Source organism: Planococcus citri, chromosome 4, assembly GCF_950023065.1.
Source record: "Planococcus citri chromosome 4, ihPlaCitr1.1, whole genome shotgun sequence".
Taxonomy (NCBI): Eukaryota; Metazoa; Arthropoda; class Insecta; order Hemiptera; family Pseudococcidae; genus Planococcus; species Planococcus citri.
The window spans coordinates 45,226,489-45,251,600 of NC_088680.1; the positions used below are offsets into that span (position 1 = coordinate 45,226,489).

The 25,112-nt window shown below is 31.5% G+C and overlaps 1 protein-coding gene and 1 long non-coding RNA gene across 2 annotated transcripts in view; both read left to right on the top strand.

The window, feature by feature from the left end:
• The window catches only part of abd-A (abdominal A), an 87,021-nt gene extending 62,531 nt beyond the window's left edge, over window positions 1-24,490 (top strand). Inside the window, exon 3 of the mRNA XM_065363292.1 lies at window positions 20,909-24,490. Coding sequence (XP_065219364.1) covers window positions 20,909-21,315 — 407 coding nt within the window. The 3' untranslated portion in view covers window positions 21,316-24,490. The remainder of the gene's footprint in view (window positions 1-20,908) is intronic.
• LOC135844908 (uncharacterized) overlaps window positions 1-25,112 on the top strand; it is a 613,622-nt gene that overhangs the window by 383,250 nt on the left and 205,260 nt on the right. The window lies entirely within an intron of this gene.

Here is a 25,112-nt window from a genome sequence, read left to right on the forward strand (position 1 = left end):
TGTCAAATTGCACTTTTTCTGCCAAAATGCACTTTTCATGCAATAATGCACTTTTTCTGCCAAAATGCACCTTTTTTAAAACCAAACTGCACTTTTTCTGCCAAACATGCATATTTTTTTCTTAATCTGCCAAATGCACTTTTTTCTGCCAAATTGTACATTTTTTGCCAAAATGCACTTTTCTTGCAAGAATGCACTTTTTCTGTCAAACTGCACTTTTTCTGCCAAAATGCACCTTTTTTTTTACCAAACTGCACTTTTTCTGCCAAACATTTTTTTTTCCTAAAAATTCACATTTTCTGTCAAAAAACCCTAATTCTTATCTTTCACTTCAATTCAATTTTTTTTCATTTTTAAAAAAAATTGTTGGTAACAAAATTCTTAGTTTTAATTTTTGCACTTTTCTACCAAAAATGCACATTTTCTTTTAAAAATTTACTCTGGTTCAATTTTTTCCCATTTTTTTTGGAATTTTCATTTTTCAATCACAAAGTTCACTATTTTACTTTTTGCACATTTTCGGGCAAGAGTTCACATTTCTTTAAAAAAAACTTTCTGCAAAAAACTGCACATTTTCTGTGAAAAAAAGGCCAATTGCTATATTCTAGCTACATATAAAATTTACGATTTAGTTTTTTTGTATCATTTTTTGCATTTTTGAAAACAAATTTATTTATTTTTATTTTTTGTCGCAAAATTCTCAAATTTCACGTTTGGCAAAGTTTCTGCCAAATTTGCACATTTATGCCAAAAATGTCCAATAAAGTTCATTTTGACAGATTTTATCACATTTTTTGAAAATCTGGAATCTGTTCAAATAGGTTTGAAACCCTTTCTAAGAGATCTGAGAAGTCATACTTATAAAATTTCAGCTTCTGGGTCGATTTGGTAAAACTTTTATTTTTTTTCATTTTTGGCCTTTTAATTTTCAAAAATTCTTTGAAAATCGAAAAATGCACTTTGGCTTTTAAAATTTTGGTTGCTGATGTAGGTATTTTTTGCATGCTCTTTCGAATCGGTTTCAATTCTTCAAAAAACATTCTTCCGGTTGGAATCTTCTCTCATCAAAAATTAATTAATTAGGTTCATAGGCATTCAAAATGTTTGCTTTTTTCATGAAACTGTTGAAATTAAGTTTCACTTTCAGTCTGATTTTAAATTACTCGTTTAAGAAACATGTGGTTAAAATTGAATCCCAAATTTTCAATAATTTTAGATACAAAAAAACATTCAATTTATTATTTTTTATTGACCATTTATGTCACCATTATGCAAACATCTATTTTTTTTTCTTCAAAATTCTTCATCAGACCAAGTTTTTGTTCATTTTAATGAAGGTGTAGTCTAATTCAATCTACGATGAGTAGTACGAAGCATACGTACTCATAATTTTTACGCAAATATGGCACGTAATGGTCTCGATGAGTGGTTTCTATTAGTAGTATAAGAAATTTTAATGTACTTATGAGAATAATTCAAGTTTTAATGCGACAGTTAGCGCCACTACCTTGGTGATTTTTTTCCTCATTTATAAAAGGTTTTCAAAGCGATGAAGAAAGTTTTTACTTTATATCAACTTCATGTGTCTAAAGACCTACTCTTGTTGAGATGGACGAGATCGTATATGTGTGGATCCGGAATGATTTTCTTATAAAAAAAAAAAGAAGTGTGTTTCCGATCGCTGCATCAAAGTGGAAGCGAGTAGAACAAGTCAATTAAAACGGCTGTATCGCGGATGATTATTACGATGGCATTATTTTGGCAATTAAACACCATTAAAATTGGAATTATTTCTTTTTTCACGCGACTGCAGCGACAAGGTAGCTATTATAATGGATATGCAGGAGTGAGAAAGAATCGATTCGATGGTTTATTAGGCCTATAAGGCTTCCTATACTATGTGTAAATGTTGTGACTATTTAAAACGAATAAAACGTATAAATGAGAAATAAATAAATAATTCACTATACCGAAAAAAAAAGGAGTAAGAGAGAAGCACAAAGGTAATTAAATAAAACCGACAGGATAATAAAACATTTTGTCTCTACTAAAGAGCGGTCTCATTCAAACACAAAGTAAACATTGTTGTTTCACCTTCATTCAGACCGGTTTTTTGTTTCAATGTGATCTTCGGTTATAGTTTGTCACCGAAGGTAACTCCGTTTACTGTTTTGTGTATTTTTGAAGCCCTTTTAATTTGGGGTGGTAATTTATTTTTTGAAAAAATTGCTGAAATATGATATATGACTCGAATGAAGATTTTGCTTGATAGGTTTTCACGTCTAATTAGTGGTTTTGGCAGTGTACATGTGAGTTGATTCTGTTCTCGATGAGGGTATTGGAATTTGATTAAGATCGGAATTATAGAAACGAGATTCGGTTATGTTTTTACTATATGTTAGTAGTTCTCGCAGAAGTGTTTTATAGCATATCAAGCTCGTTAGATTGCAATTCGGTCATCTTCGAAGAAATTGACCCGATGAGGCGATGATGATGTTGCAACTATAAAATGCATTTCCTTCTCAATGTAGATACCTAAATAGGTACATAAATTTTATAGCAACTCATAGGAATTTTTCACATTTCATCGTGCTGCTCTATAAGGTTTCGATAATGGAACGTGAAATATTTCGAAGAATAAAATACGAGCATAAGTATACGATTTTACAACGTCTAAGAACATGGAATTGACATTTTGTTTCTCGTTTTAGGCGCATAACGCATGGTTGAGGGTTATTTTGTTTATGGAAATGATCAATATATATGAGAAATGAAACAGGGGAGAAGCCAGATTGGATTTTTAACACGGGTTTGAAATCATTTTTTTGCAATAGGAGAGGAGCATTTTTCACTCTAGCGTTCGTAATTTTTCTTTTCCCTTTTTGCTTGGTATTACGAGTACCTATCATATGGGTATTATGATTCCCGAAGTGATCGTTTGGTAGCATTTTTCATTGTGTTTATTTTTCCACTTACATAGAAGAGTTCTCGTATGTTTTTGAAAATATTATTTTAAGATTACATATTTCATTTAATGCACCTGAAAGAAGGAAGAGGGAGAAAGAAATATCATACTTAGGCAGAAAAAGAAAGCAGTAACCGGGTTTGAATTTCTATTTTTTTGTTTTTTTTTGTTTTTTTTTTAAGGAATTGAGGGTACTTTTTGTAATTTAATTCCATCTGAACGAATATAATTAATTCTTCGATGTATTCATTTTCAAAATGCATAATTGCACAAATTATGGTAAAGAACAAAGAGTAGCTGATGGGCTTTCTCGCCAATGTTTTATGTGCGGTTCAGTATCACTGACCTCTCCTCTGTTCAATAAAATTGACCGCACGCTATATTTTACCACACATTTAATTTGCTTTCTGGAAAGGAATAATGGTACTTTATTAGTCATAGGCTATTGGAGCAATAATTACCATTTAGCAAATGAACAATGTTGAAAAATATAATATGTACTTTTAAATAAAATTAGAGTTTTGACAAACAGACATCTTGAGTGAGAATACAACCAATAGCTTACTTATTTCAATGGGTTATTGAATTTTTGAACAATATTTTAAAATTTTCAAAATGATCGAAAATGACTTCCTTAGTACTAAAGAGAAAATCAAAGATCGAAAAGACCAAAAAATCATAAGTATTTCTGGGCATGATTAAAATAGGCAATTTTTTTCGATTGAAAAGTGTAAAATTTTTCCAAAATTTTCTGCTTACCAATGAAAATGAATCAAAAGAGCATAAAAAAATCACATCATGAGATCAAATTGAATACTGTGCTTGAAATTAATTTTTCAAACTTTGGTAAATAATAATTATGTATTTGAAAATTCAAGTTTTGCTTGTTTTCCAAAAAAGACTCAACACTTGATCGAATTGAGGTAGAAATTTCTGCTGTTTCAAATTCAAAATTTTCCTTCACGATTTTTTGGGGAAAAAAGGAGAAGAAAAATTCGTCCTTTGGCACTACATCGATATAAAAAATTGAACTTCGGTTCGTGTCCTATTTTTGATTTTCAAAATTGGTCGATGCCCCCTTCGAGCTATTTTGGAGCCTCCTGTGTTTTTTTAAATTTTTTTTATTCTTGAATTTTTCTGATGATCACAATTTTTAAAAATGTGAGTTTGAATCAACCGACTCACTTTATAGCAATGTTAAAAATCCACTGTGGAGGCTCCAGAGTCCAGATCTGCTTGGAACTATACTAATAACTACCAAATCAATTTGTAAAGGTCAAAAATCAATTTGATTAAATTAAGTACGAACTTTCCATTAAAAATTGGCTCTGTTTGGATTTTCAAAAATTCACTAAGAATGTAAAAAATATAAATTTCAGCACCTAAGTACCAGAAATTTGGCCTGTTGTAGGTATTTTTTTATGCTCGTCCAATTGAAAAAATCGTCCACCGGTTGGATTCATTTCTTGTCTGACGATATTTTTGTTGTCTTTTTTTGGAAATTTTTTCTGGCTGCTCATTTTAGTTTTCATCAAATTTTCAGTCTGCTGACTTTTTTTCTCGATTCTTAAAAACTTGTCCAAGTAGTTCTCCTTTTTTTTCATATCAATTTTTTCAGTTGAAAAAAATGCTTATTTTTCATTTTTGTATTCTAAATTTTTTTTTGTTTCAATTTTTTTGAAATTTCTCAATTTTTTATAATTTTTTTTTTTTTAATTTGAGAGGTTTGATGTGAATTAGATATGTACCTGTCTTATTATTTATTAAAATATCAAATCATAGATAACTAATAAGTACCTACCCAAGTTCCTACTTGACACAAATTTTTTCCAATGATTTTAAATTTTATCTAGTAAATTGTTCTTCAACTTTTTTTTCAAGCCAAAAAAAATTTTTGGACTTGAAAATTGTTTCCCTCTGATTTTTTTTATTGTTCGGTCAGCATATCAGGTCACATTCTTGGTTTCTTCTTGTTTCTCTTTTTTGAATGAAGTAAGTAGATAATTTTGAATTTGAGTAAATATTTCATCAGAATTAAAGAAAAATCATTTTAAAAACTCGATAAGAATTTAGGCATTGTATTAAAAAAATTCAAATTTATGATACCTACCTAAATTGGTAAGTAAGTAGGTACTGACATTTTTTTGATAATTTTTGTTTTGATGGAATTATTTTTCCTCGAATTTTTATCAGTTTTTCAAATAAGTACCTACCTCAAAAAATATTGTACTCGTTGCATGTTTTTTTTTTATTCTTTTATTGTTATTAGGCCAATTTAGTTCTAATTTCTGAAAATTATTCAATTTTTCAACTACCTACCCTTCATTTTTACAAAAATTTCATCATTTTCTTCTTGTTATAAAAGTTTTAAATTTTTTTTCAATTAAAAAAAAGTCCATAATGTCTTCTTTGCTTAGGTATCAATCTTGCACTTTTGGTGGGATTTAAAGAAAATTTCCATAATTAGGCAGGTGGGTAGGTACTTATTTTATTTTTGCAATTTATCCAGTACTAACCTACCTACCCATTTTTTTTTTCAATTTGAAACTTCTTTTTTTTTTAATCTTTGCTTTTGGAGAACCTTAGAAATTTAATGATCTAAAATTTTCAGAATAAGCACGTTCCTTCGAACAAATAAAAAAGCATGAGGTTTAATCACTCGCTTGCCCATCCATCTAAATTCATACTGCATACAAAAAAAACCTCGAATATGTACTTTATTAGTCACCTACGTGAAATTTTGTTTACATATGCAACAAAGTCTCATATTACTTGGAAACAAAATTGGACGAAAAAACCTCATGTTTTCATCTAATAATAATTCATCGAATGCATTTTAATCATTTACAAACTATGTAGTTATAGGTTCAGTACCTATATAACTTATAGGTGTAGATATCTAATGACTAATGAACCGAATGAATCAGAGATTTATCTCGAACTGGTCATTTATAAGGTACTTATAAACCTACGAGTACCTCCACTTATACCTATATACCTACACGTACACATCAAGCACCTTATACATCAAAATATCGCGCAATTATCAAATTTATTATTTTTTTCTCATCGATGATTTATTTACTCGTGTTGTCGTGTTGCGAATAATTAGACGAGTGAATAAAAAAATTAAGATATATCGGGCTATTTCTCTCAGACGGTCTAATACAGGCTCAAGGTTATGATGAGAGTGAGAGACGACCGACGCTGCATAAGACGAATATACGAATAAGAAGCCAAAAAACACCTGCCAGCACTTCCCGTTATATACGTGTCATCATCGAAAACTGCACAGTCGTATGTAGAAAAAATATTAATTAGTAATTAACGAGACGTACAAAATTAATATATTAGTCTATTAGGTACATAGGTAGGAGGTGTGTGCGGTTATATGATGAGACCAGAGGTTGATGAAAATTTGCACATATATCTACCTGGTAATCTAATGGAATATTCCAACGCCTCTATGGGAACATTATACGTATACCTAAGGATGAGATTTAATTTGGTAAAAAAAAATTATAAAATATGGGAGTACTTGGTGGGCCTATGGGAGATGAAAAATGAAAAAATATCGCTCTAAAACGCTGGCAAAAAATAAAGCGCGAGTATTTAAATTGGACGACGCGATACTTTCGTCGAAAAGTATAAGTTACAGTGACGATAAAAAGCGTGAGTAAGCCGGCGAAAGTTTGGCTGTATGCTCTGGTAAGGGATGAGAGTATCGAGGGAGGTCGCGAGCCGCCAATCTATAAGCTCGCGTCAATGCGAACTACCCCTTTTTCCTGGTTTTTGTAATACAATTACGCGTTATGAGAGCGCATAAATTCCGATATAATGGAAGAAAGTTGATATTAAAATGCGAACAGTGTACGATGTAATATTATAGGGGGTGAATTTCAAATATTCGTATAATATAACACTTTTTCTTCGGTTACGAGGATGGTAAACGGCGGGTTGCCATGGTAACGCAGGCCTTCGCCATGATTTTAACAACGGCGGCGCCATTATCATAGTATCGAGGGATAATCGCATCCCTTATAGATCACCTGCGGCTAACATCGGCATATATCGTATTTCTTTTCCACTCTCTTTCACCCCTTTCGCCCCTTGATGCCTGCTGTGCTGGACCGTTTCCTCTATATCGGTATGGCAGCGTTGATTTAAATTCTAAAAGCTAAAGGCGTTTACACTCTACAACCCCTTATTTCTGGTATTGCAGTTTGCAAAGGGGTGTGGAGTTATGCTGCAGGTTTTCGAGTAATGAGAGTTTTCTATCGACTATGGTGCATTTCTGGCTTGGTTAATTGACTGTGTCTGTGCTTTGGATAGTCTGACCAAAGGCGAAGACGCGAAATATTATCTTTAGCATGTGCTAAAATGCTTTGATCATCGATATAGAGTATTTTAGGTCAAAATATTATACACAAGTACTCGATATTGGCACATCTTTTGAAGTTAAACCGCTCTACAATGTATCTAGGTACATATAATAATTAATTATTCATATCGACGCGACGATTATGAAAAGAATCGAAATACAATCACGAGTTGGAGTTATACCAATTAGATAGTATTTATTTACTAATTTATAGGTTAAAGGTTGGCGCGAATATTTTTTTATAACGACCGGTAAACTCATTAATGTAATTAGTTCGATAATTATACGACGCCGACTGCTTTTGTATTACAATATTTTTGCGATGTTTCGAACCCTTTTTTTTAATGCATAAGTTCGAGTATTATACCAGCGGCGAGCGTGTTTGTGTATTTGGAGAGATTTGCAATACGAGATAAAAAATTATGTGCAAAATATTCGCCGAATAATGAACCCTTATCCGAGCGTAAGAATTGTTTTTATTACGTTGAGTACGTATTTTCATCGAATCGAGAGTACACAATTTAGGTCGTTTCGAAGACGTCATCGTTGTGTCGTTATATTGTTTGAAAATTTCATTGCGATAAAATTTACTATCCTGGTGATTTAATTTTATCCGCTGCGCGCTGGTTTGGCATTTTTTTACGATTGTTATAGTTGTTCGAGCATTTAAAGATGGAGATTTCGGGTTTTAAATAATGATATTTTTCTTATGATGAAGAATACTACTATGGTGGATGGGTAGGGGTATAAGCTCGTGTTGTGCTTTCGTTGTTATTCTTGTTTTTGTTTTTCTGTGTATCTGTACACAAATGCGAAGTAGAATGTGTTTAGGGTTTCTTATCTAATATAAATACAAACCGCGCTGGCATGTTTTTGGAGTTTTTAACGATATATTTTATCATTTTTTGGCTTTTTTTTCGAAATTTTTTGGCGTATTTTGAAATACAGAAAGTCCAATTTTTGTAAAAATTTTGAAAATAGGTAGGGTAGAGAAGTAGAGGTATTTACTTCGGTGAAATGTTTTCATAAATGAAGATAATATGCGTAGTAAAAAACTAAAAAAAGGAAACGGAATGAAACGCAAAAGTGCTGTCAATAAAAAAAAAATTGAAGATAGGTCTTTGATTCACTGATTTTCTTAGAATTATTTCACCATAATTTGATATCTCCTTGTCCTTGTCATCTGCAATATTTACCATCTAGGTATTCAATGTTACAATTTTCAAAAATTATCAAAAAATCAACTTAGGTTCGATAACTGATAGTGTTGCCAAATTTTTCATACTTCATTTCTTGGAAAAATTTTATATTTATTCAATTTTAACCTAGGTACCTATAATTCCAATCAATGGAACTGTTTTTGAACCTAGTTACATGATGTGAAAAAATTGAAAGATTCTGAAATTTACCCCAAGCTCAAGTTTAGGGTTGGTAGTTTTGATTTTTCAACATTTTTGGCAAATTTTTAAGAGGTTTACATTTGAGTCGTTTTCCACGAAAAAAATGATGCAATTTTGGTAGAAAACTAAAATTTGGTTTTACTTATCCTATTCTAGAACTTTCGGATCAATTGGTAAGCGGTGATTTTGAGCTCTTCTGGAGCATCAGCAGATTTTATAATTGTTCAACTCTTGAAAAAAATGAATATACCTAAATATCTCATTTGGCCTAGCTTGACAATAATACAATGAATTTAAATCGATAGAAACGGATTTTGAAAATTTGTTTGTAAAATTTTATTTTGACCATTTTGGTGATGATTTCTACACGACTGGAAAATTTTAAAATTCGCTGGAGGCTCTCAAACAGCTCGAAATCATCGTGAAAGTTTTGGTAATTTGTTATAAAAATTGATAATTTTGGATTTTTTTCAAAATTGGAGATTTTCAACGTACCTATCTATTTAAAAAATATCTACTTACCTACACTTTTCAACCTGTCATCTCGAATTTGAAATAATTCACCTATAGGATTAAATTTTCATCTACTGAAGATGATTACAGCGCCTTCTGGAGCGATTCGAAGTTGCTGTTAGAAAAGTTTACTTTCGTTAGAGACTTCAGATCTGCTCAAAAGTTGTGGCAATTTATTCGAGGGGTTAACTTCGGAGAATAGAAAAAATGTTGAGTAAATTTTTGCAAAAATTGACGGTTTTGAATTTTTTTTAATTTAAAATTTTTAATAGCTTGTACATATGTACTTGATAAAATATGATTTTCAACCCGTCACCTCGGATTTGCAATTCACTTACTTCAATTAAATTCATAATCATAATGTATAGCGATTTTAAATTGCTATAAAGAATAAAAGCCAAGTTTCGCTGGATGCTCCAGGTTGGTTTGAAAATTGTGACAATTCATTTGGAGGATTTTTATCTCTATGCCTACCTGATTTTACTTTTTTAGTTGAAAATTGATATGAGGGATCCTGTAACAATTTAGGCTATTTCTCGATTCTGTCATTTTCAAAAATTAGCCAAAAATCAGCTTCAGCAGCTCAAAATAAATGGTTCTGAGGTCTGATCGAGATGGCTTTTAGTGCTCTTATATACCAAATTTCAGATGTATTTTTCAATTTGGTCAAATTCTGATGTTTTCGTGGAAAAGGGTCCAGATTTATGTACCCAAGTTTCAAAATATCCACAAAAATCAAGAAAAAAAATTCAGCTTATAAAATTTTGTGTGACGGTTAGAACTGGAATTTTTATGCTTTGCATATTTTTTTATGAACTAGAAAAAGTGCATATTTGATAAGATGTCCACGAATCATGAAATTTCTTGACGAATGAACCCAATATCATTTTGCATATTTTGCATATTATGTATTTCAGACCAAATTGCATATTTTGTCATATTTTAGGGGAAAAACTGCGTATTTCTGCTCATTTGAACATTTTCTGGTAATTTTTTTTTTGTATATTTATGAGAATTTTGCAAAAATTGACATTTTAAAGGCTTTTTTTGTTCAAAAAATCACAACAACGTTAGGGACAAGAGGCAGCGTTTTTTGATGGAAAATCTCAGAATGCATTCAATAAATATTGCATGCAATTCTTTTAGTTGAATGATTGCTAATTTTTTTAGTTGAATTTACTATTTTTTTTTCTTTTATTTCTCCATTTTATGAATTTAATGATGAATGATTTTAATATCTATTTTGAAATAACTTGTTTTGCCAATTTTTTTAAAAAGAGACATATTTTTTTAATTTTATCACTGGGTTCATCTTGTTTTGAATTGATAATTTTCGCGTTTTTCACCTTGAAAAATCATTTTCAGGGGTACGTCACTCAAACTGAAATTTTTGCATATTTTTTGCATATTTTGGGTGAAAAAATTGCATAAAATTGTGCATATTTTCATCATATTTCTGCGTAAAAATCCCATTTCTAACGATGAATTGATGATCTATTTTTGGATGTTCCTTTAATTTTTCACCATCAAAAAATAACAAAAAATAAAATGAAATAAAAAAGAGAAACCAAAAATATAAGTAGTATGAGCCTGTTTTCTAAATTGAAGGAACTGTATTAAGCTCAAAATTCGAATTTTCAAGCGAACCAATGATTCTAATTACCCAGTATGGTTTTTTCAAATTTTGAACAGAGATAATCTCACCATAATAGGTAACTACCTGTGTGAGGTATTTTTTGTTCATCATATCGTCTTAAAAAGTTATTTAAATTTTGGAAACAGATCACTTTGATGAAGGACCTTTTCTGTTTGGCTCTAGCCCTGTCAGGATAAATGCATTCTGAAGATTTAATTCTAGTAAATATCACTTGGTGGGTAGAAAAGTGTAGGACAGCATAAAGTGGATTTTTAATTTTTTTAAATCATGGCATAATATTTTTATAGGTGATCTCATAAGTGTATGAATTACTTAATACCTTCCTCTTTCTAGTGATTCCTCTGCACTAACTCGCAGTTTGTTAAAGCAATTGTACGAAATTCAGTAAAAATAAAACGTACTCAGTATAGGTACTCGACCCCCTCAACATCCCTGCAAATTTTTCCATTAACAATCAGCATCGCAGAACTGCACTTGAGAACCCCATAAACACTACGAAAAACTCCTTAAAACGATCAACCCAGGGCCACTCCATACCTTCGCCATCTTTAATCCGAACAAAAACCGGAACTCAGCTGCAACGAGTATTACCTAATTTAATCATCGTAACGTAGCGTTACGAAACAAAAAAAAAGGCCATTTCGTACAGCATAAGATACGACGTTTCCTCGAAGCATGAGAAGGAGAAGCCAGAAGGAACCCACTATATACAGCAGCAGAGCAGCACATTTCGCCCAATGCATCCCATAAATAGATAAAACAAATGCGAAATTCCCCTACAATGTAATTACCTCGCTCGTATATAAATTACCAAGTTGGCTGCTGCCTGCTGCAGGCAGATCGGCAAAACGAGGCGTTGCAGTGCACACTTTGCAATCGCACATAGTCTCGCACCCGTAATACTGTACAGTACCCTATATACCTCTGTATAGTCTGTATAAGCTCGTGTTGTCCATTTGTTTCAAAGTCTGACATAATGATATGGAGAAAAGGGTGCTACGAGCCCGAGGATTATTTATGCGCGACAGAATGCACTGACAGTTAATAACTCGTATTTTGAATTTTCAATACTCGACCCATGAGCATTGAGCATAAGACGTTGCTCATTTTAGTTATGAGTTCTCGTACATGCACACAGACATGGAGGGCTATTTTTTTGTCGCCTGGTTTCGTATAGCAAGTATGAACTACTATGATGAGAATATACGTTATGGAAATCACTGGGTTAACTCTAAATACCTAGAGTTCTTTATACATTATGTCGCTTAGTCTAGTGCACATCCTTTGGTTCGTGGAGTTGAAGAGAACACGCCTAAGCTAACATCGATCCAGATTGCGTAAACCTTTTCCACGCTTTGAACAAAAGATTTTCAAGATGGTATCGTGACATTGGGTGAATTTTCAAGATTTGCTTACCTTCGATATAAAATTCCATGATTTAAGTAGTGTATTGGTTTTCAGAGTAAACAAACATTTGCCTATTTATAAAGCTAAGGGAAAAGAAATCGAAAATCGAGTAGGCTTAGGTTTAGTAATGAACACTCAAAATCATATTAAGAAATGAAAATATGAGGGTAGGATGATAAGTAGGCATCCTATATCACATTTTAAAATACAAAACTATAGAAAAGGAAAAGGTTTTTTGGATTCATTTCATAGTATTTTACATTCAAACGAGATGTATAAATTATTATTGAACTGTGTTTATTTACCTACTCATATTTTATATGTATCTCAGAAAACTGAACATGATTACCTATTTAGAAGGAGAATTTAATAGCTTATGGTGTGAGGATTGAATTTTTGTTTGAACGAATCAAATGCTCGGAATAAATAAATGGAAGGTTTGCTCGAATAAACGAGAAGAAATCTAAAGTTGAGAAAACAACTCATAACAGGATTTTTAACGTTACCAAAATAAAAAGAAAAAAAGTAACGGCACAAGACCTTGTTATAAATTAACGGACCCTACAAGACGGCCACAAAAAATATAACGAAACGGAAATCGATCGAACTCGAATACCTAAAACCCTTGGTTTTTTTCTTCAACATCAACTGAGAAAAAAACTATTTAAGTTTTAAAAAAAAAGTAAAAGAATGAGAAACGTATAAAAAAATACCAAGAAATACGTCTTTTTTATTTGTTTACGGTCTTCGAGCATAATATCGTGAAAGAATTGACAAAAGGCATTATTTAACCCTTTCGCTTTCGAAGGCTACGCGAAGAACAACGATTATACAATTACACAACCCTTTGAATAGATTTCTTTTTTTATTCTCAACTCTCGTATACCTATAGTTCACTTCCCGCAGATTTAAATGCAAAGAGAAAGTGCCTGATTTCACTTGATCTTACGTGAAGGTTTTTGGCAAAAGGGTTATCGAAGGAAAGGTATAGGTAACAGGACACTGCTGCGTAACCCTTGCTTTCTATGGGTAATTTTCTATTGAAATTGGTTCTATGTTTTGCTTTCGTGCGAAGCAATAAATCTGTCCAAACAATAACGTAAAAATATCTGCGGGAGAAATGGACAATGAAATGTTCGAGGAATTCTTCAGACGATGGGTCTAAGATTTTGTGAGTTCGATCATATATAGAAGACCATTAGATAGGTATATCAGCTGCAGATATAGGTACTGCTACATGTGGCAGCTTTCATTGAGATTCGAAAGAATTACGCCTAAGTTTATTGGAGAAAAAGAGACAGAATCAATGCCTTGGCCTTGGCAAATTTACCAAAAAAATATTAATAATATGTAACTTGACTTGAAAAATGATTTACAACTGAAGTATTACTTACAGCAATAACATTACGTGTACCTACGCTGCAGCATGTGCGTCTTATACAATAAAAAGAGGAAAATCATTTTGATTTATCGCCACTTCTCTCGCGAATGATTTTAATTTAACGATAACCATGTAAACTCTTTGTATGAAATGAACTGCGTTTTTGTATAGACAATTGTGTCGCCTTCTCGCGTTTACTTTTTTTTTTAATTGCGAAAAAAAAAATTTCGGTGTCATTAACGATTATTAATTGGTCACGGATATAAAAAGACGTTTTTGTTTTTCGACGATATGGTTACGTACTGCAAGAAAATATTCACCAAGGTGAGATACTCGTATTATGCGGTGACGAATTTGGAAATATTATTGTCAAGGTTTGGGGATTCGGGTATCTAATTTAGGGGTCGTTGTGACCCTACCTTTTAGGTACCTATGCTTTTTGTATGGAATATATTAGCGCACTATTTTTCCATTCGGGAATATTTTAACATTAGGTACTCTATTTTTTCATGACATAATACTTAGGTGGTATAGTTCCATTGGAAGTTTTTAGTTCAATTTATCAACAATTTCAATGAAAAGAATGAAAAATAAAATAGGAACTTGCTTGAACAATTCAATTCTTGGACAAGATCTGATCTACAAAATCGAGATTGGAAAAGAGAATAGTTCATTTTTTGATCTCTCTTCACTCATTTCTGTTCATGATGAAATATTTTTCAATGGATCTAATTCATGACTGCGTTTCCTTACCTCTTTCTGTTTTCTTCAAAGTGAACAAATCGAAGAAAACAAGAGCTAATTTTTGAGAAAAAATTCATTTTCCTACAATTTTATTTTTTTTTAAATGGAAAAGTTATCAAACGAACAATTTGTAGTTTTTTATAAAAATGGAAAGTGAATTGGACAGTTCAAATTTTTGTCTGTGATTTTTTTTTTTTTGTTATTCTCTAGTCTCTACCTTTGATGGGACACAAAAGTAGAGTGTCAACATTTCTAGTTTAAATCTGTTCAAAGTGACTCATTTTCAACTACCTATGTTATTATTTTTTTTTAAAAATAAATTTTAAAAATTTTCAAAAAAATTTTCATTTTTGTATTTTATTTCTATTTTTTTTATTTAAGGAGATTGAAATTTTCCCACCGAAATAGGTCAGAAAAAAAACGAACAAGCGGAGATTTACTTGGACCAAAAATTTATAAATTTTTTCAATTATTTTAAAAATTTGAGTGAATTTCATCGTTTTTATGGAAAGGGATAGGAACACTGAACAGTTACCTATATTTTAATATTTTTCACAAGAAATTCTACCCATTTAGAATCCTAAAAAAAAAACAAAAAAAAAAACAAACATTAATAATCCCAACGAATTGAAAATCTAACTTCAAACTAGGGGAAGAAAGGTAAAAGTTGCTAATTCTGCTCTTTACATTTCGTTTTCGAAAATTAAAAAAAATCTTAATGAAAGGAATAAAAATGAAAAACATCAATTTCTACACTAACAGAGCTCGTACTCAATTTTTTGCAAAAAAAGTAACTTTAATAACCCCCAATAAAATTCAAAAAAAGTCACAAGACGTGAGCATATTAACATTTCAATATAGAAAAAAATCACAAAAAAAAGGCAGAACACTTTGTTTAAAAATGTAAAAAGGACTTTTTGGCAATTGTTGGCAAAAAATGAATATCTTTAACTACTTCTTTCAAGTGAGAATTTTTTGTAATTTCTAAAAAGAAAGCAACATTTTGACAATTTTTAACAAAAATTAGAAAATTTTAAGCTACTTTTAAAAAAGATAGATTTTTTTGGAATTTTTTTTTCAAAAAAATCGTCAGTTTTCAGTGAATTTTAGCAAAAAAAGTAAAACTTTTTAGCAATTTTAGTCATTTTTATTTGAAAAAATAAATTTTCAGTAATTTGGTATACAGCGAGGATTTTTGACAATTTTCAGCAAATAACTGAGGTTTTTTTTTGGCAATTTTTTGCATTTTCAAGTTACAAAGTAAGATTTTTCAGCAATTTAGTAAAAAGTGAGAAGTTTTGTCAATTTCTGGAGACAATTTACTGACAAAAAAGTCAAATTTTGAGAGCCCAAATCAAGATCAGCATTCAGCGAATAAATTCCATTTTTCTGATAACATTGGTTTTGGCTAAGGTTAGAAAATGGGGTTTGAAAAATGCGGAATTTGCGAAAAAATTTTAATGGAGAAAAATTTGATGTGGAGAGAATTTTCTTCAAGGGAGAATTCTACGTAAAGAGCTTCGTGGCAAAAATTTCATGGAGAAAAAATTATCGACTGACTAAAAATTGTTTGGACAAGACAAAAAAAAACGAAAAAAGTGCATCTCAAAATAAACCACTGGATAGCCAAAATTTCATTGCTGAATTTAATTTCTAAATAATTGGTAAACCAAAAAACCAGATTTCGGTTCATTTCATATGAAAAAGTCAAAATCTGATCCAATGGGGTTGAAAACTTGAATTTGGGTGAATCAATTATTTATTGCTAATTTAGAATCATTCCAGAGTCTCCAGTGAATTTTATGATTCTCTTGTTTTCAAAAAGTCTCGTAGAAAGGGTCCAAATGAAATTCACCATCTGAAATCTACCTACATTGAAACTCGAATTGAATTTTTTCTGCGATTCCACCGATCGATTTTGTCACAAATTCCCAACTGTTTTCTACTTAGTGGGTAGTTCAAGATCCGTAGGTATTTTTTCAACTAAAATATTAAAGAAAACTGTTGTTTTTTTTTTTTAATCCTATTTTGAAGCATGAGTGAACCTTCATAATTATATATTTCTGATTTTTTTTTCTTTCTTTTCTCAAATCAACTTCCAAATTGAAAAAAAAATCACAGCTTCTTGACTTTTAAATCAAACATGCCTCTCGCTTACATTACTTAATACTTATTCCAATATCCAAAAAAATCTCAATTTTAAAAATTAGACCATATCAATCTAACCGCACGATTAGAAAAAATCCACATCGTTATCATTTTAAAATCAGCTCTGAAATTCTCTCATCCGATGGAGGTCCTTTTCGTTGGTTCGCCAACACCCTGACTCGTTTATCCAACCCTATCCAGAATATACAGCTGCAGCAATCACACCTAAGAAATGTAGGTAGAGATACCTATATTACTATGAATACTATAGCAAGGTCGTATCGTATATCTTTTTCATGTTGTGTGTACATATTGGAACCCTGTTGGTTTTTTTGTTTCTTTTCTTCGAGACCCATTTTGTCGACTCCCCTTTTGTAGTCTGTTGAATCTATATAGCTCCTTGGCTGAGAAATACGTCTATGGGTGCCTTTCGGTCTGCTACCTTACGTTATGCTATAAGATGTAATCTTATAAACGTATGTTACCATAAGAATCAATCAAATAACGACTCTACGATTCGTTTCGATTACTTTAAATAATACCTTGTTCAGAATAACGTTCGTCGACGAATTAGTTTCGCTTCGAATACCGCATAGTGGATAAAAATAAACTAATATAGGTAACATAATAGGTGTAATAGAAATGGCTGCGATATAATGAGACTGATGTTTTCGAGTACCTTGGTGAAAATTCCCATTTATGTAAGAAAATTCTCCGCTATATGGGGTTTCTATGTATCATCAATACAAAGATGTAGAATTTCCGATACACGATTGGAATAAAACAGATGTTTTTTGCAATTATGCTCTCTGCTTGCTTCGCTGATGTTTTCGTACGTGCAGAAGCAAAATTGCAAAGACAGAGCTGTAATTCGATTCGTTTCGGGGCGTTTACGTCTCGATGCTTGGTGGTAGAATTTGCTGACGTGGAAACCATAGCAAGAAATACGTACGTAGCATCCTAGAAGGGTAACCGAAGATATTTAAAAAGCGTCTACGCGTTCCTTCTCCGAAATGCAGATCGGAGTCTGCGCGCCTGCTGCGCTTAAGTACTGTTTTAAGCAATTAAATCCGCCCTTGTTCGTTTATACGTTTATTATATGCGACTACAATGAAGACGGTGCACCTCTCTGCATCTCCCTCGTAGGGTTAAAGTTGCTGAAATTATATCAAGTAGCTAATTACGAGCTGTTCCCGTTCCCAAACTATGGAACTCTCTCTACTTCTGATTACACAAAGTTATACGATGGCTGCAATTTCCGGCACGAAAAAGCTCCTCGTTTTTGGTAATTTAGATAATGGTACAATCGTACGTGGAAAACGCCTTTTGAGAATTTGCACACAGCAGCGAACCGAACCTTCTCTGTGTTCATGCTGTTTAAAGTGCCAACGCACCAGAAGATATTATTATTACTACGGTTACTGCGAGATATTTAATTACATTATGATCGGGCACGTTTTATCATCCTACCTTTTTTCCGCTGCTGACGACCTCGCAGATTGTGATTCGCGATCGGTCGTGGTTTGAAAACTCCTTCGAATTACAAATGTTGGCGAATATGTTACCTTATCTATCCTTCTTTTATAAACACGTGACGAATCACCATCTCGATGATGAAAAAATCAACCACCTTCGAGGAATTCTCGTTTGAAATCTTTTTTGCTCTGTGATGCATGTGAAAGGCTGCGCTGTATATATATGCGTGTAAAGCTCGGCAGCATGCGAAGCCTATGCTAGCGACCTTTTTATACGCTAAACGATTTCTTTTATTGGTAAGAAATGTGAATAAAATGGGCTGCCTAGGATAAAGAAATCGATTTGGTCTTCTTTTTTTCTACATTTATCATTTTATAAGCCGACCGAATGGGATGTTTGTCATGTAAACGATTTATGTATGTGCCTTGGCTCTGTTCTCTGTCCTTCTGCGCATGAGAAGGGTCTCTACATACTTCGATGGCTGTACAGCGATGAAGCCGAGAGGTATTTTTTTCCTCCTTTTTCGACGAGGAATACGAATTGCTGCTCAATTGAAAGATACGGGCTCGTTAGGGTGCATTTGTCATCTCGACTAGAATTATTTTTTATGTGTGTTTTTTCCTTTTATTTTTATCCTTTTCCTGGTGATTTACACCAAAATCGTAGTACGTAGTCGATGTCTAACTGTTTTCCTCGTCTAGAGTAACGGGAGATGTGAATTAATTGTTGAAAAAAAAACAACCCAACAGAGGAAATTGAGATACACACGTGTGGAGAACCCTTTTCAATGATTTTGTGTAGTCTGTGTAGATTTCATCGATTTTGGCTTCATTTTGGGTTGAAAAAAGAAATATTGCATTTAGGTAACTATTGATTTTCAGCGCATTCAGTGTAACCAGCTGCAATATTTTCAAATTTTGGGGGATTTAGAGAAAAAAGATTGAACAGTTTTTTTCCGAACAATATTAAAAAATAACAATTGAGAATTTGAAACCCAATAAAATGATATATATATTTTTTTAATTTACTTTTCTCTACGATTTTGTAAACCACTGAAAATCCTAAAATTACAAATTGTTTTCTGTGTCTAGAAGTTTACCTAACCTTACATTTTTAATTTATGATTTTTTGGAAGAAAGTTCACAGTTTTCAAAAGTAGGTATCTCCATTCTCGACTTGGGCTTTATTTCCCCCTCTCCCTCTCCGCCATCCCATCATCATATTCAGTAAACAGTTTTGATACAAATTTTCAGGCTGCAGACCAGAAAAAAAGTATAAAAAATTGGGCAATTTTTGTTGGAAAAAATGACGATTTCCTATTAGAAAAATGTGACAAGTTTCAGTAAAAAATACAACAATTTTTAGTAAAAAAAAAATATATTATATGAAAAGTTTCTGATAATGCCACAATTTTTAGTGAAAAAATGTGACAATTTTCAGTGAAAAAATGTACCCTAACAATTTTTAGTGAAAAAATGTGACAATTTTCAATTTTAATAAATGTGACAAGTTTCAGTAAAAAAATGCAACAATTTTTAGTAAAAAAAATGAAAAGTTTCACTAAAATAATGCCACAATTTTCAGTGAAAAAATGTGACAATTTTCAATTTTAATAAATGTGACAAGTTTCAGTAAAAAAAATGCAACAATTTTTAGTAAAAAAAATAAAAATATGAAAAGTTTCACTGAAATAATGCCACAATTTTCAGTGAAAAAATATGGCAATTTTCAGTGAAAAAATATGACAATTTTCAGTGAGAAAATGTGACAAGTTTCAGCGACAATTTTTAGGAAAAAAAATGTGAACGGTTTCAATGAAATAATGCCACAACTTTCAGTGAAAAAATGTAACGATTTTTAATGAGAAAATTTGTCAATTTCTGTTGGAAAAAAGTGATAATTTTCAAAAAAATGAAAAAAAAAACAGAAAAAACTTTCATGATGGAATTTTCTTGTTATTTTTCTCGAAAATCGAAAGAGAATGAAGGAACATCACCAACCAAAATTAAAATTGCTAAAATGCATTTTAAAATTTGTTGTGAATTTTCAAAAATCAAATTTGTTCCAAAAATCTGAAATAATCGAAACTCCACCAAATTGAACTGGAAAGCTTAAATTTGGTACATACTTACCCTAATTTCTACCCCACAAATCGAATGAAACAATTTTTAAACCATTTTGAGCAGTTTTAGAGCCTTCAATAGACTTTTGAACTTTGAAAGTTCCACAAAATTTTACCTATTGAAGTTGAAAAGCTAACATATACTGTATACCCTAATTTCAACATACTGATAGTCGATTGAAGATTTCAAGTCGTTTTGGAGCCTCCAGCTATACTTCAGAAAGTTTTTATATTTTCAAAAACACTCACTTTTTGACAATATGAAATTTTCAAAATATAGCTGGAGACTCCGGAACGACTTGAAATCATCTTCTAAGAGCTCAGCATGTTGAAATTAAGAAACGAAGTGAATTTTAGCTCTTCAACTTTATTGGGTGAAATTTTATTGCAAAGTTTTTCAAGTTTCAAAAATCTGCTGGAGGCTCCAGAACTGCTCAAAACAGTTCGAACCCATTTCCAATCAATTCAGGGGGTCGAAAATTGAATATAGTAATGATTTTTGGTTAAGAAAAATAAGCTTCCCAGTTGCTCCCTCTAACCCCCCCCCTCCTTCACTAAAAATACATCATTTTATTTTTCTGAATCTTGTAATTTGAAATTCTTTTTCTAATGGATGTAATTTATCAAACAGTCTGTGAATTTATTTTATTACAATTTCAAAAAAAAAAAATGTACCCCATTTATTAAGAAACCCTTTACAATTTCTGTCCACAGGTCCAAACGGTTGTCCGAGACGTCGAGGGAGACAAACATATACTCGTTTCCAAACCTTAGAACTGGAAAAAGAATTCCATTTTAACCATTACCTAACTAGACGCCGTAGAATAGAAATAGCTCACGCTTTATGCCTGACCGAAAGACAAATAAAAATATGGTTCCAAAATAGAAGAATGAAATTGAAAAAAGAACTACGAGCGGTCAAAGAGATAAACGAGCAAGCCAGACGAGACCGCGAAATGGAACAAGCCAAACAAGACAAAAATAAGATGGTCGATCAGCAAGCATCGCAGCAACACCATCATCACCAGCAAAGTTTACACGATCAACATAAAATGATCGGGTTGGAAAAAACCAACGGCGCTGATCTCTTAAAAGCTTCCGTAGGAAAAGTCCAGTCATAAGTTTCCCATAAGTAATTATATATTTTTTTAATTTAATAAAAAAAAATCATCAGTCAGGGTACGATTTGGACGTGGTGCTGCGGCGCAACATAGTATTCATTTCGCATCGAAGATGTCTCAAGTTGGGAATATGTATTTACTTTTTTGTGAGTTCCCAATATAAAGGCAACGTCCATAATCGGATCCGTGTATTTTTTTTTCTTTATTTATACCTACTTGGTAATGATTTGATTGATTGTAACTGTTGTTTTTGATTTTTAATTTTTTTAAACTTTGTTATTTTAATTTATATAAGGGCGGCGTTCGTTCCGATGACGCTGATTTCGACGAGTTTTTCTTTCTGTTTTATTTTTATTTCATTTTTTCAATTTTTATTTTATTTTTTCAACGAAATCTATAAGTTAAAAATGATTTACTACATTTAGGCAAATTTTTACATCGAAAATCAAGCTGTTTTTTTCTTTCATGTTTAACGATATATGCAATAGGATTTTTTTCTAGTAGTTTTATATTATCGCCTGACCGTCGAAGGAATTATAATTTTTTCTTCATGTGCCATATATTTTCTAATGTTTTCATCAGCTCTATTTAAGTAATAATATTTTTACCAACCTTCTCTGTCCATTTCGATATTATATGCCAATGAGTAAGTCAATTCGATTAGGTGAATAAAATTAATTAATACTTTTTATGTTTGAAAAAAATTCCTAATTTTTTGTTTCCACCTCCTCCCCTTTCTTTCTAAAAAGATACCTCCAGTGCAATCCGCTTTTATTGTTTTTATTATTATTTTTCTTCTTTTTTGTTATACAAGAATGATATTTGGTTAAGTTTATACGTAATTTTTGCCGTTTAAATGGAAAAGGGCTGATGAGACGGGTATACGAGTGCAATTGTTTATTTTTTAAAAATTGTATAATATTGTTCGATTTTATGTATTTTTATCTCGTATTTATGTACAATTTGTTGATTATGCCGTAGAAGTATTATTATTGCCCCCTCTCTCTTTCTCTATCTCTGTCTCCTTAATTTATTAAACAAAAAAAACATCAAGTTTATAACGTTTAACGTAATCTACCTTCTATTTTATCGGTCGCTTTTTTTTCATTCTAAATTAATATGCATTTGTAGTTGATAATTATTTTTATAAGTTTCGTAGATACGTAAATTTTGTATCCATATTTTTATCGTCGTGTTTCATGGGCCAATGAAAAAGGTGTTTTTTTTCTTCTTTTTTTTTTTTAAGAGTAAAGCTGCTGTACGATGAATGTGTCGTATTAGCAAAAGACGTCAGTATAATTTGTTCCTCCTCGTTTTTGTTTATTAATTTTTCCGTTTTACGAGTACGACTAATTGTCGGTTTGCATTGTTTTTTTTTTCTTTAAATTTATTTTTATCCTTCGTATTCCGTGTATTGTGAAAAAACGTGGTACGGTTCTCGGAGTATGTAGGAGCTGATCGCAAGGTCGAATTTTCCTGCATTTAAATTTTTCAACGTACTGATGCTGATGTAATTTGAAAAAAATTCTACTTTTATGATTTATTCCGCATTTTTTGAGTGTAATTGAAAACTGAACAATTGTTTAAATTTTCCAAAAAAATAATACTTACAGACAGATGATGTAATTCTAAAATAATTTCATTTTCATTTTCCTCGTACCGTTTGAATTTTTTTGATACAATTTTGTGGGTTGAAAAAAGTTCAAAAATTTGGCCTCAATCGAAATCAAAAAATTAACAAAATCCCCAACCAAGTGATGATCGAATTTTTCCGATTTTAAGGCGAGCTGAATCCAGAAGTTAATAATTTTTATTAAGTAAAAAATATACGTAATATTTTTAGTATTTTAATATTGTATGTTTAATGACTATAAGCGTAAAACTTTTTTAAAAATGTAAATTAGCCTTATGTCATTGAAAACAAGATCCATAAAGGATCAGCTTGCTTATCTCTATCGTATAAGTATGAACGAATGTAATTTATGAAATAAGTTACAAGAATCGTTGTCTCAAACGATCTAAATTTTTTTTTTTTTTGAAAAATTGGTTTTCCAAATGAAATATTTATATGTTCGTTGTTTGTATGATTTTTTATACTTTTAAAAAAATGTTTTGTTTCTGTTCATGTTTTTTTTTAAATTTCGTTTTTATTTGCTTTTTTTTGCAATTTTTAATGTAATAACTTGCGTTTGTGTTTTTATTTCTCCGTTACCCTGTTTCTTTTTTTCATTTTTTTTTGTTTGTATGTATTGTACCAAATTGTACATATCACAGCGGTTGCTTTTTGTATTATTTTTTTTCTTTGGTTGGCCGAATATTTATATTTTGCTTTTTTTTCTTCTTTGTTCATTTTGAAGTAGTTTTTTTTATATAGTTTTATTACGTATTATTTTTTCCCTAGATCTGTGTTGTTACTTAATAGTAAAATAATTTATACGTAGTCAACGTATATTAGTCGTATAAACTTTAATGTGTTCCGATAATAATTTTTTTTTGGCGAGGAATTCAACGTAGAACCATTTTTAAGTCAGTTTTTTCCTTTCATTTTTTATCTGATTTGTTTTAAAAGGCAGATAAGTGTACTACTCATGTACGTAATTTTTATATACGTAATGCATAAATATTTAGAGTTGTGTGAAATTTCTTTTTACTTACCGAACATATTGTTTTGTTTTCCCTTTCGTTTTTTCTCGACGATTGTCCAAGTGTAGGTATTTTCGGCGCACCGTGTATGCAACTTCATCGACGCCAAAGTAACGTGGTGGCAGGTGGTGATAAAGTTGCGTAGATGATAACGCCGGCAATACTTACGATACTATACGATATGGCTGACCCTTGTGAAATTGATTTTTTTTTTTTTTTGTTCAAACACTCTTAGTTCCTCTGCGCGTTTGCGAAAAAAAGGGCAGATTTTTCTCTTTTACTACTATTTTCCTTCTTTGTATTTCGTCTTGTTGTTTCTTTCTCTTTTTCAATGATTTTTTTTTTCATTTTTTATTCTCGAAAGCGGTTTTCAACAGTCGATGATTCGGTATATTTATTTATATACGTAATATGTACCTTTCTACGAAGGATGTATAGTGTGTACATAGTAGCCGCGTAGATGTAGAGTAATTGTCGCTAATTTCATGTTGTTAAGAAAAGAAAATTAAAATATACCTCTGCCTAAATTGTACATGCGAGTTTTGTTGTTATTTTACACACGTGATCAGTTTGATAATTATTATGGTGTATTTGGTTGAAGGTCGTTGCATCGTAGTGATGATGATGATGATGATGAGGCAATGAAATGAACGACTTGTTTTGGATGTGATTTTTTGTCGTTTTCTGTTTTTTATTTGGTTTCGTAATTTTTTAATTGAATGAGAGCAAATTGAGATTTTTTGAATGTAGAGATTGGGAATTGAGAGGAGTTCTAAGTCGACGAGTGATGGTTTTTTTTTAAAATGGGATGAGGAATTTGTCGGGATGTTTGGGGTGTACCGGTTTGGATACTACAACATAAATGGTTTCCTAGTATTAAATTTGTCATATAATTAACATATTTTATTGATGGGCAAGAGACCATGAGTTTCTCTCGAATATGAGATGAATTTTCAGCAAGAGACCGACAGTGATTGTGGATTCAATCATGGGAAATATTTACATAATTTTTCAAAAAAAAAGTTGTCCCAAACTTGCTCGTTTTATTTTACCTATGGGTACTTGGGTAGGTAGTCATCGAAGAATGCACTGCCTGGGTACCTACTTAGATCAGTTGTGTGGTACGAATGAATTATATTCGTTCGCATGCAAGA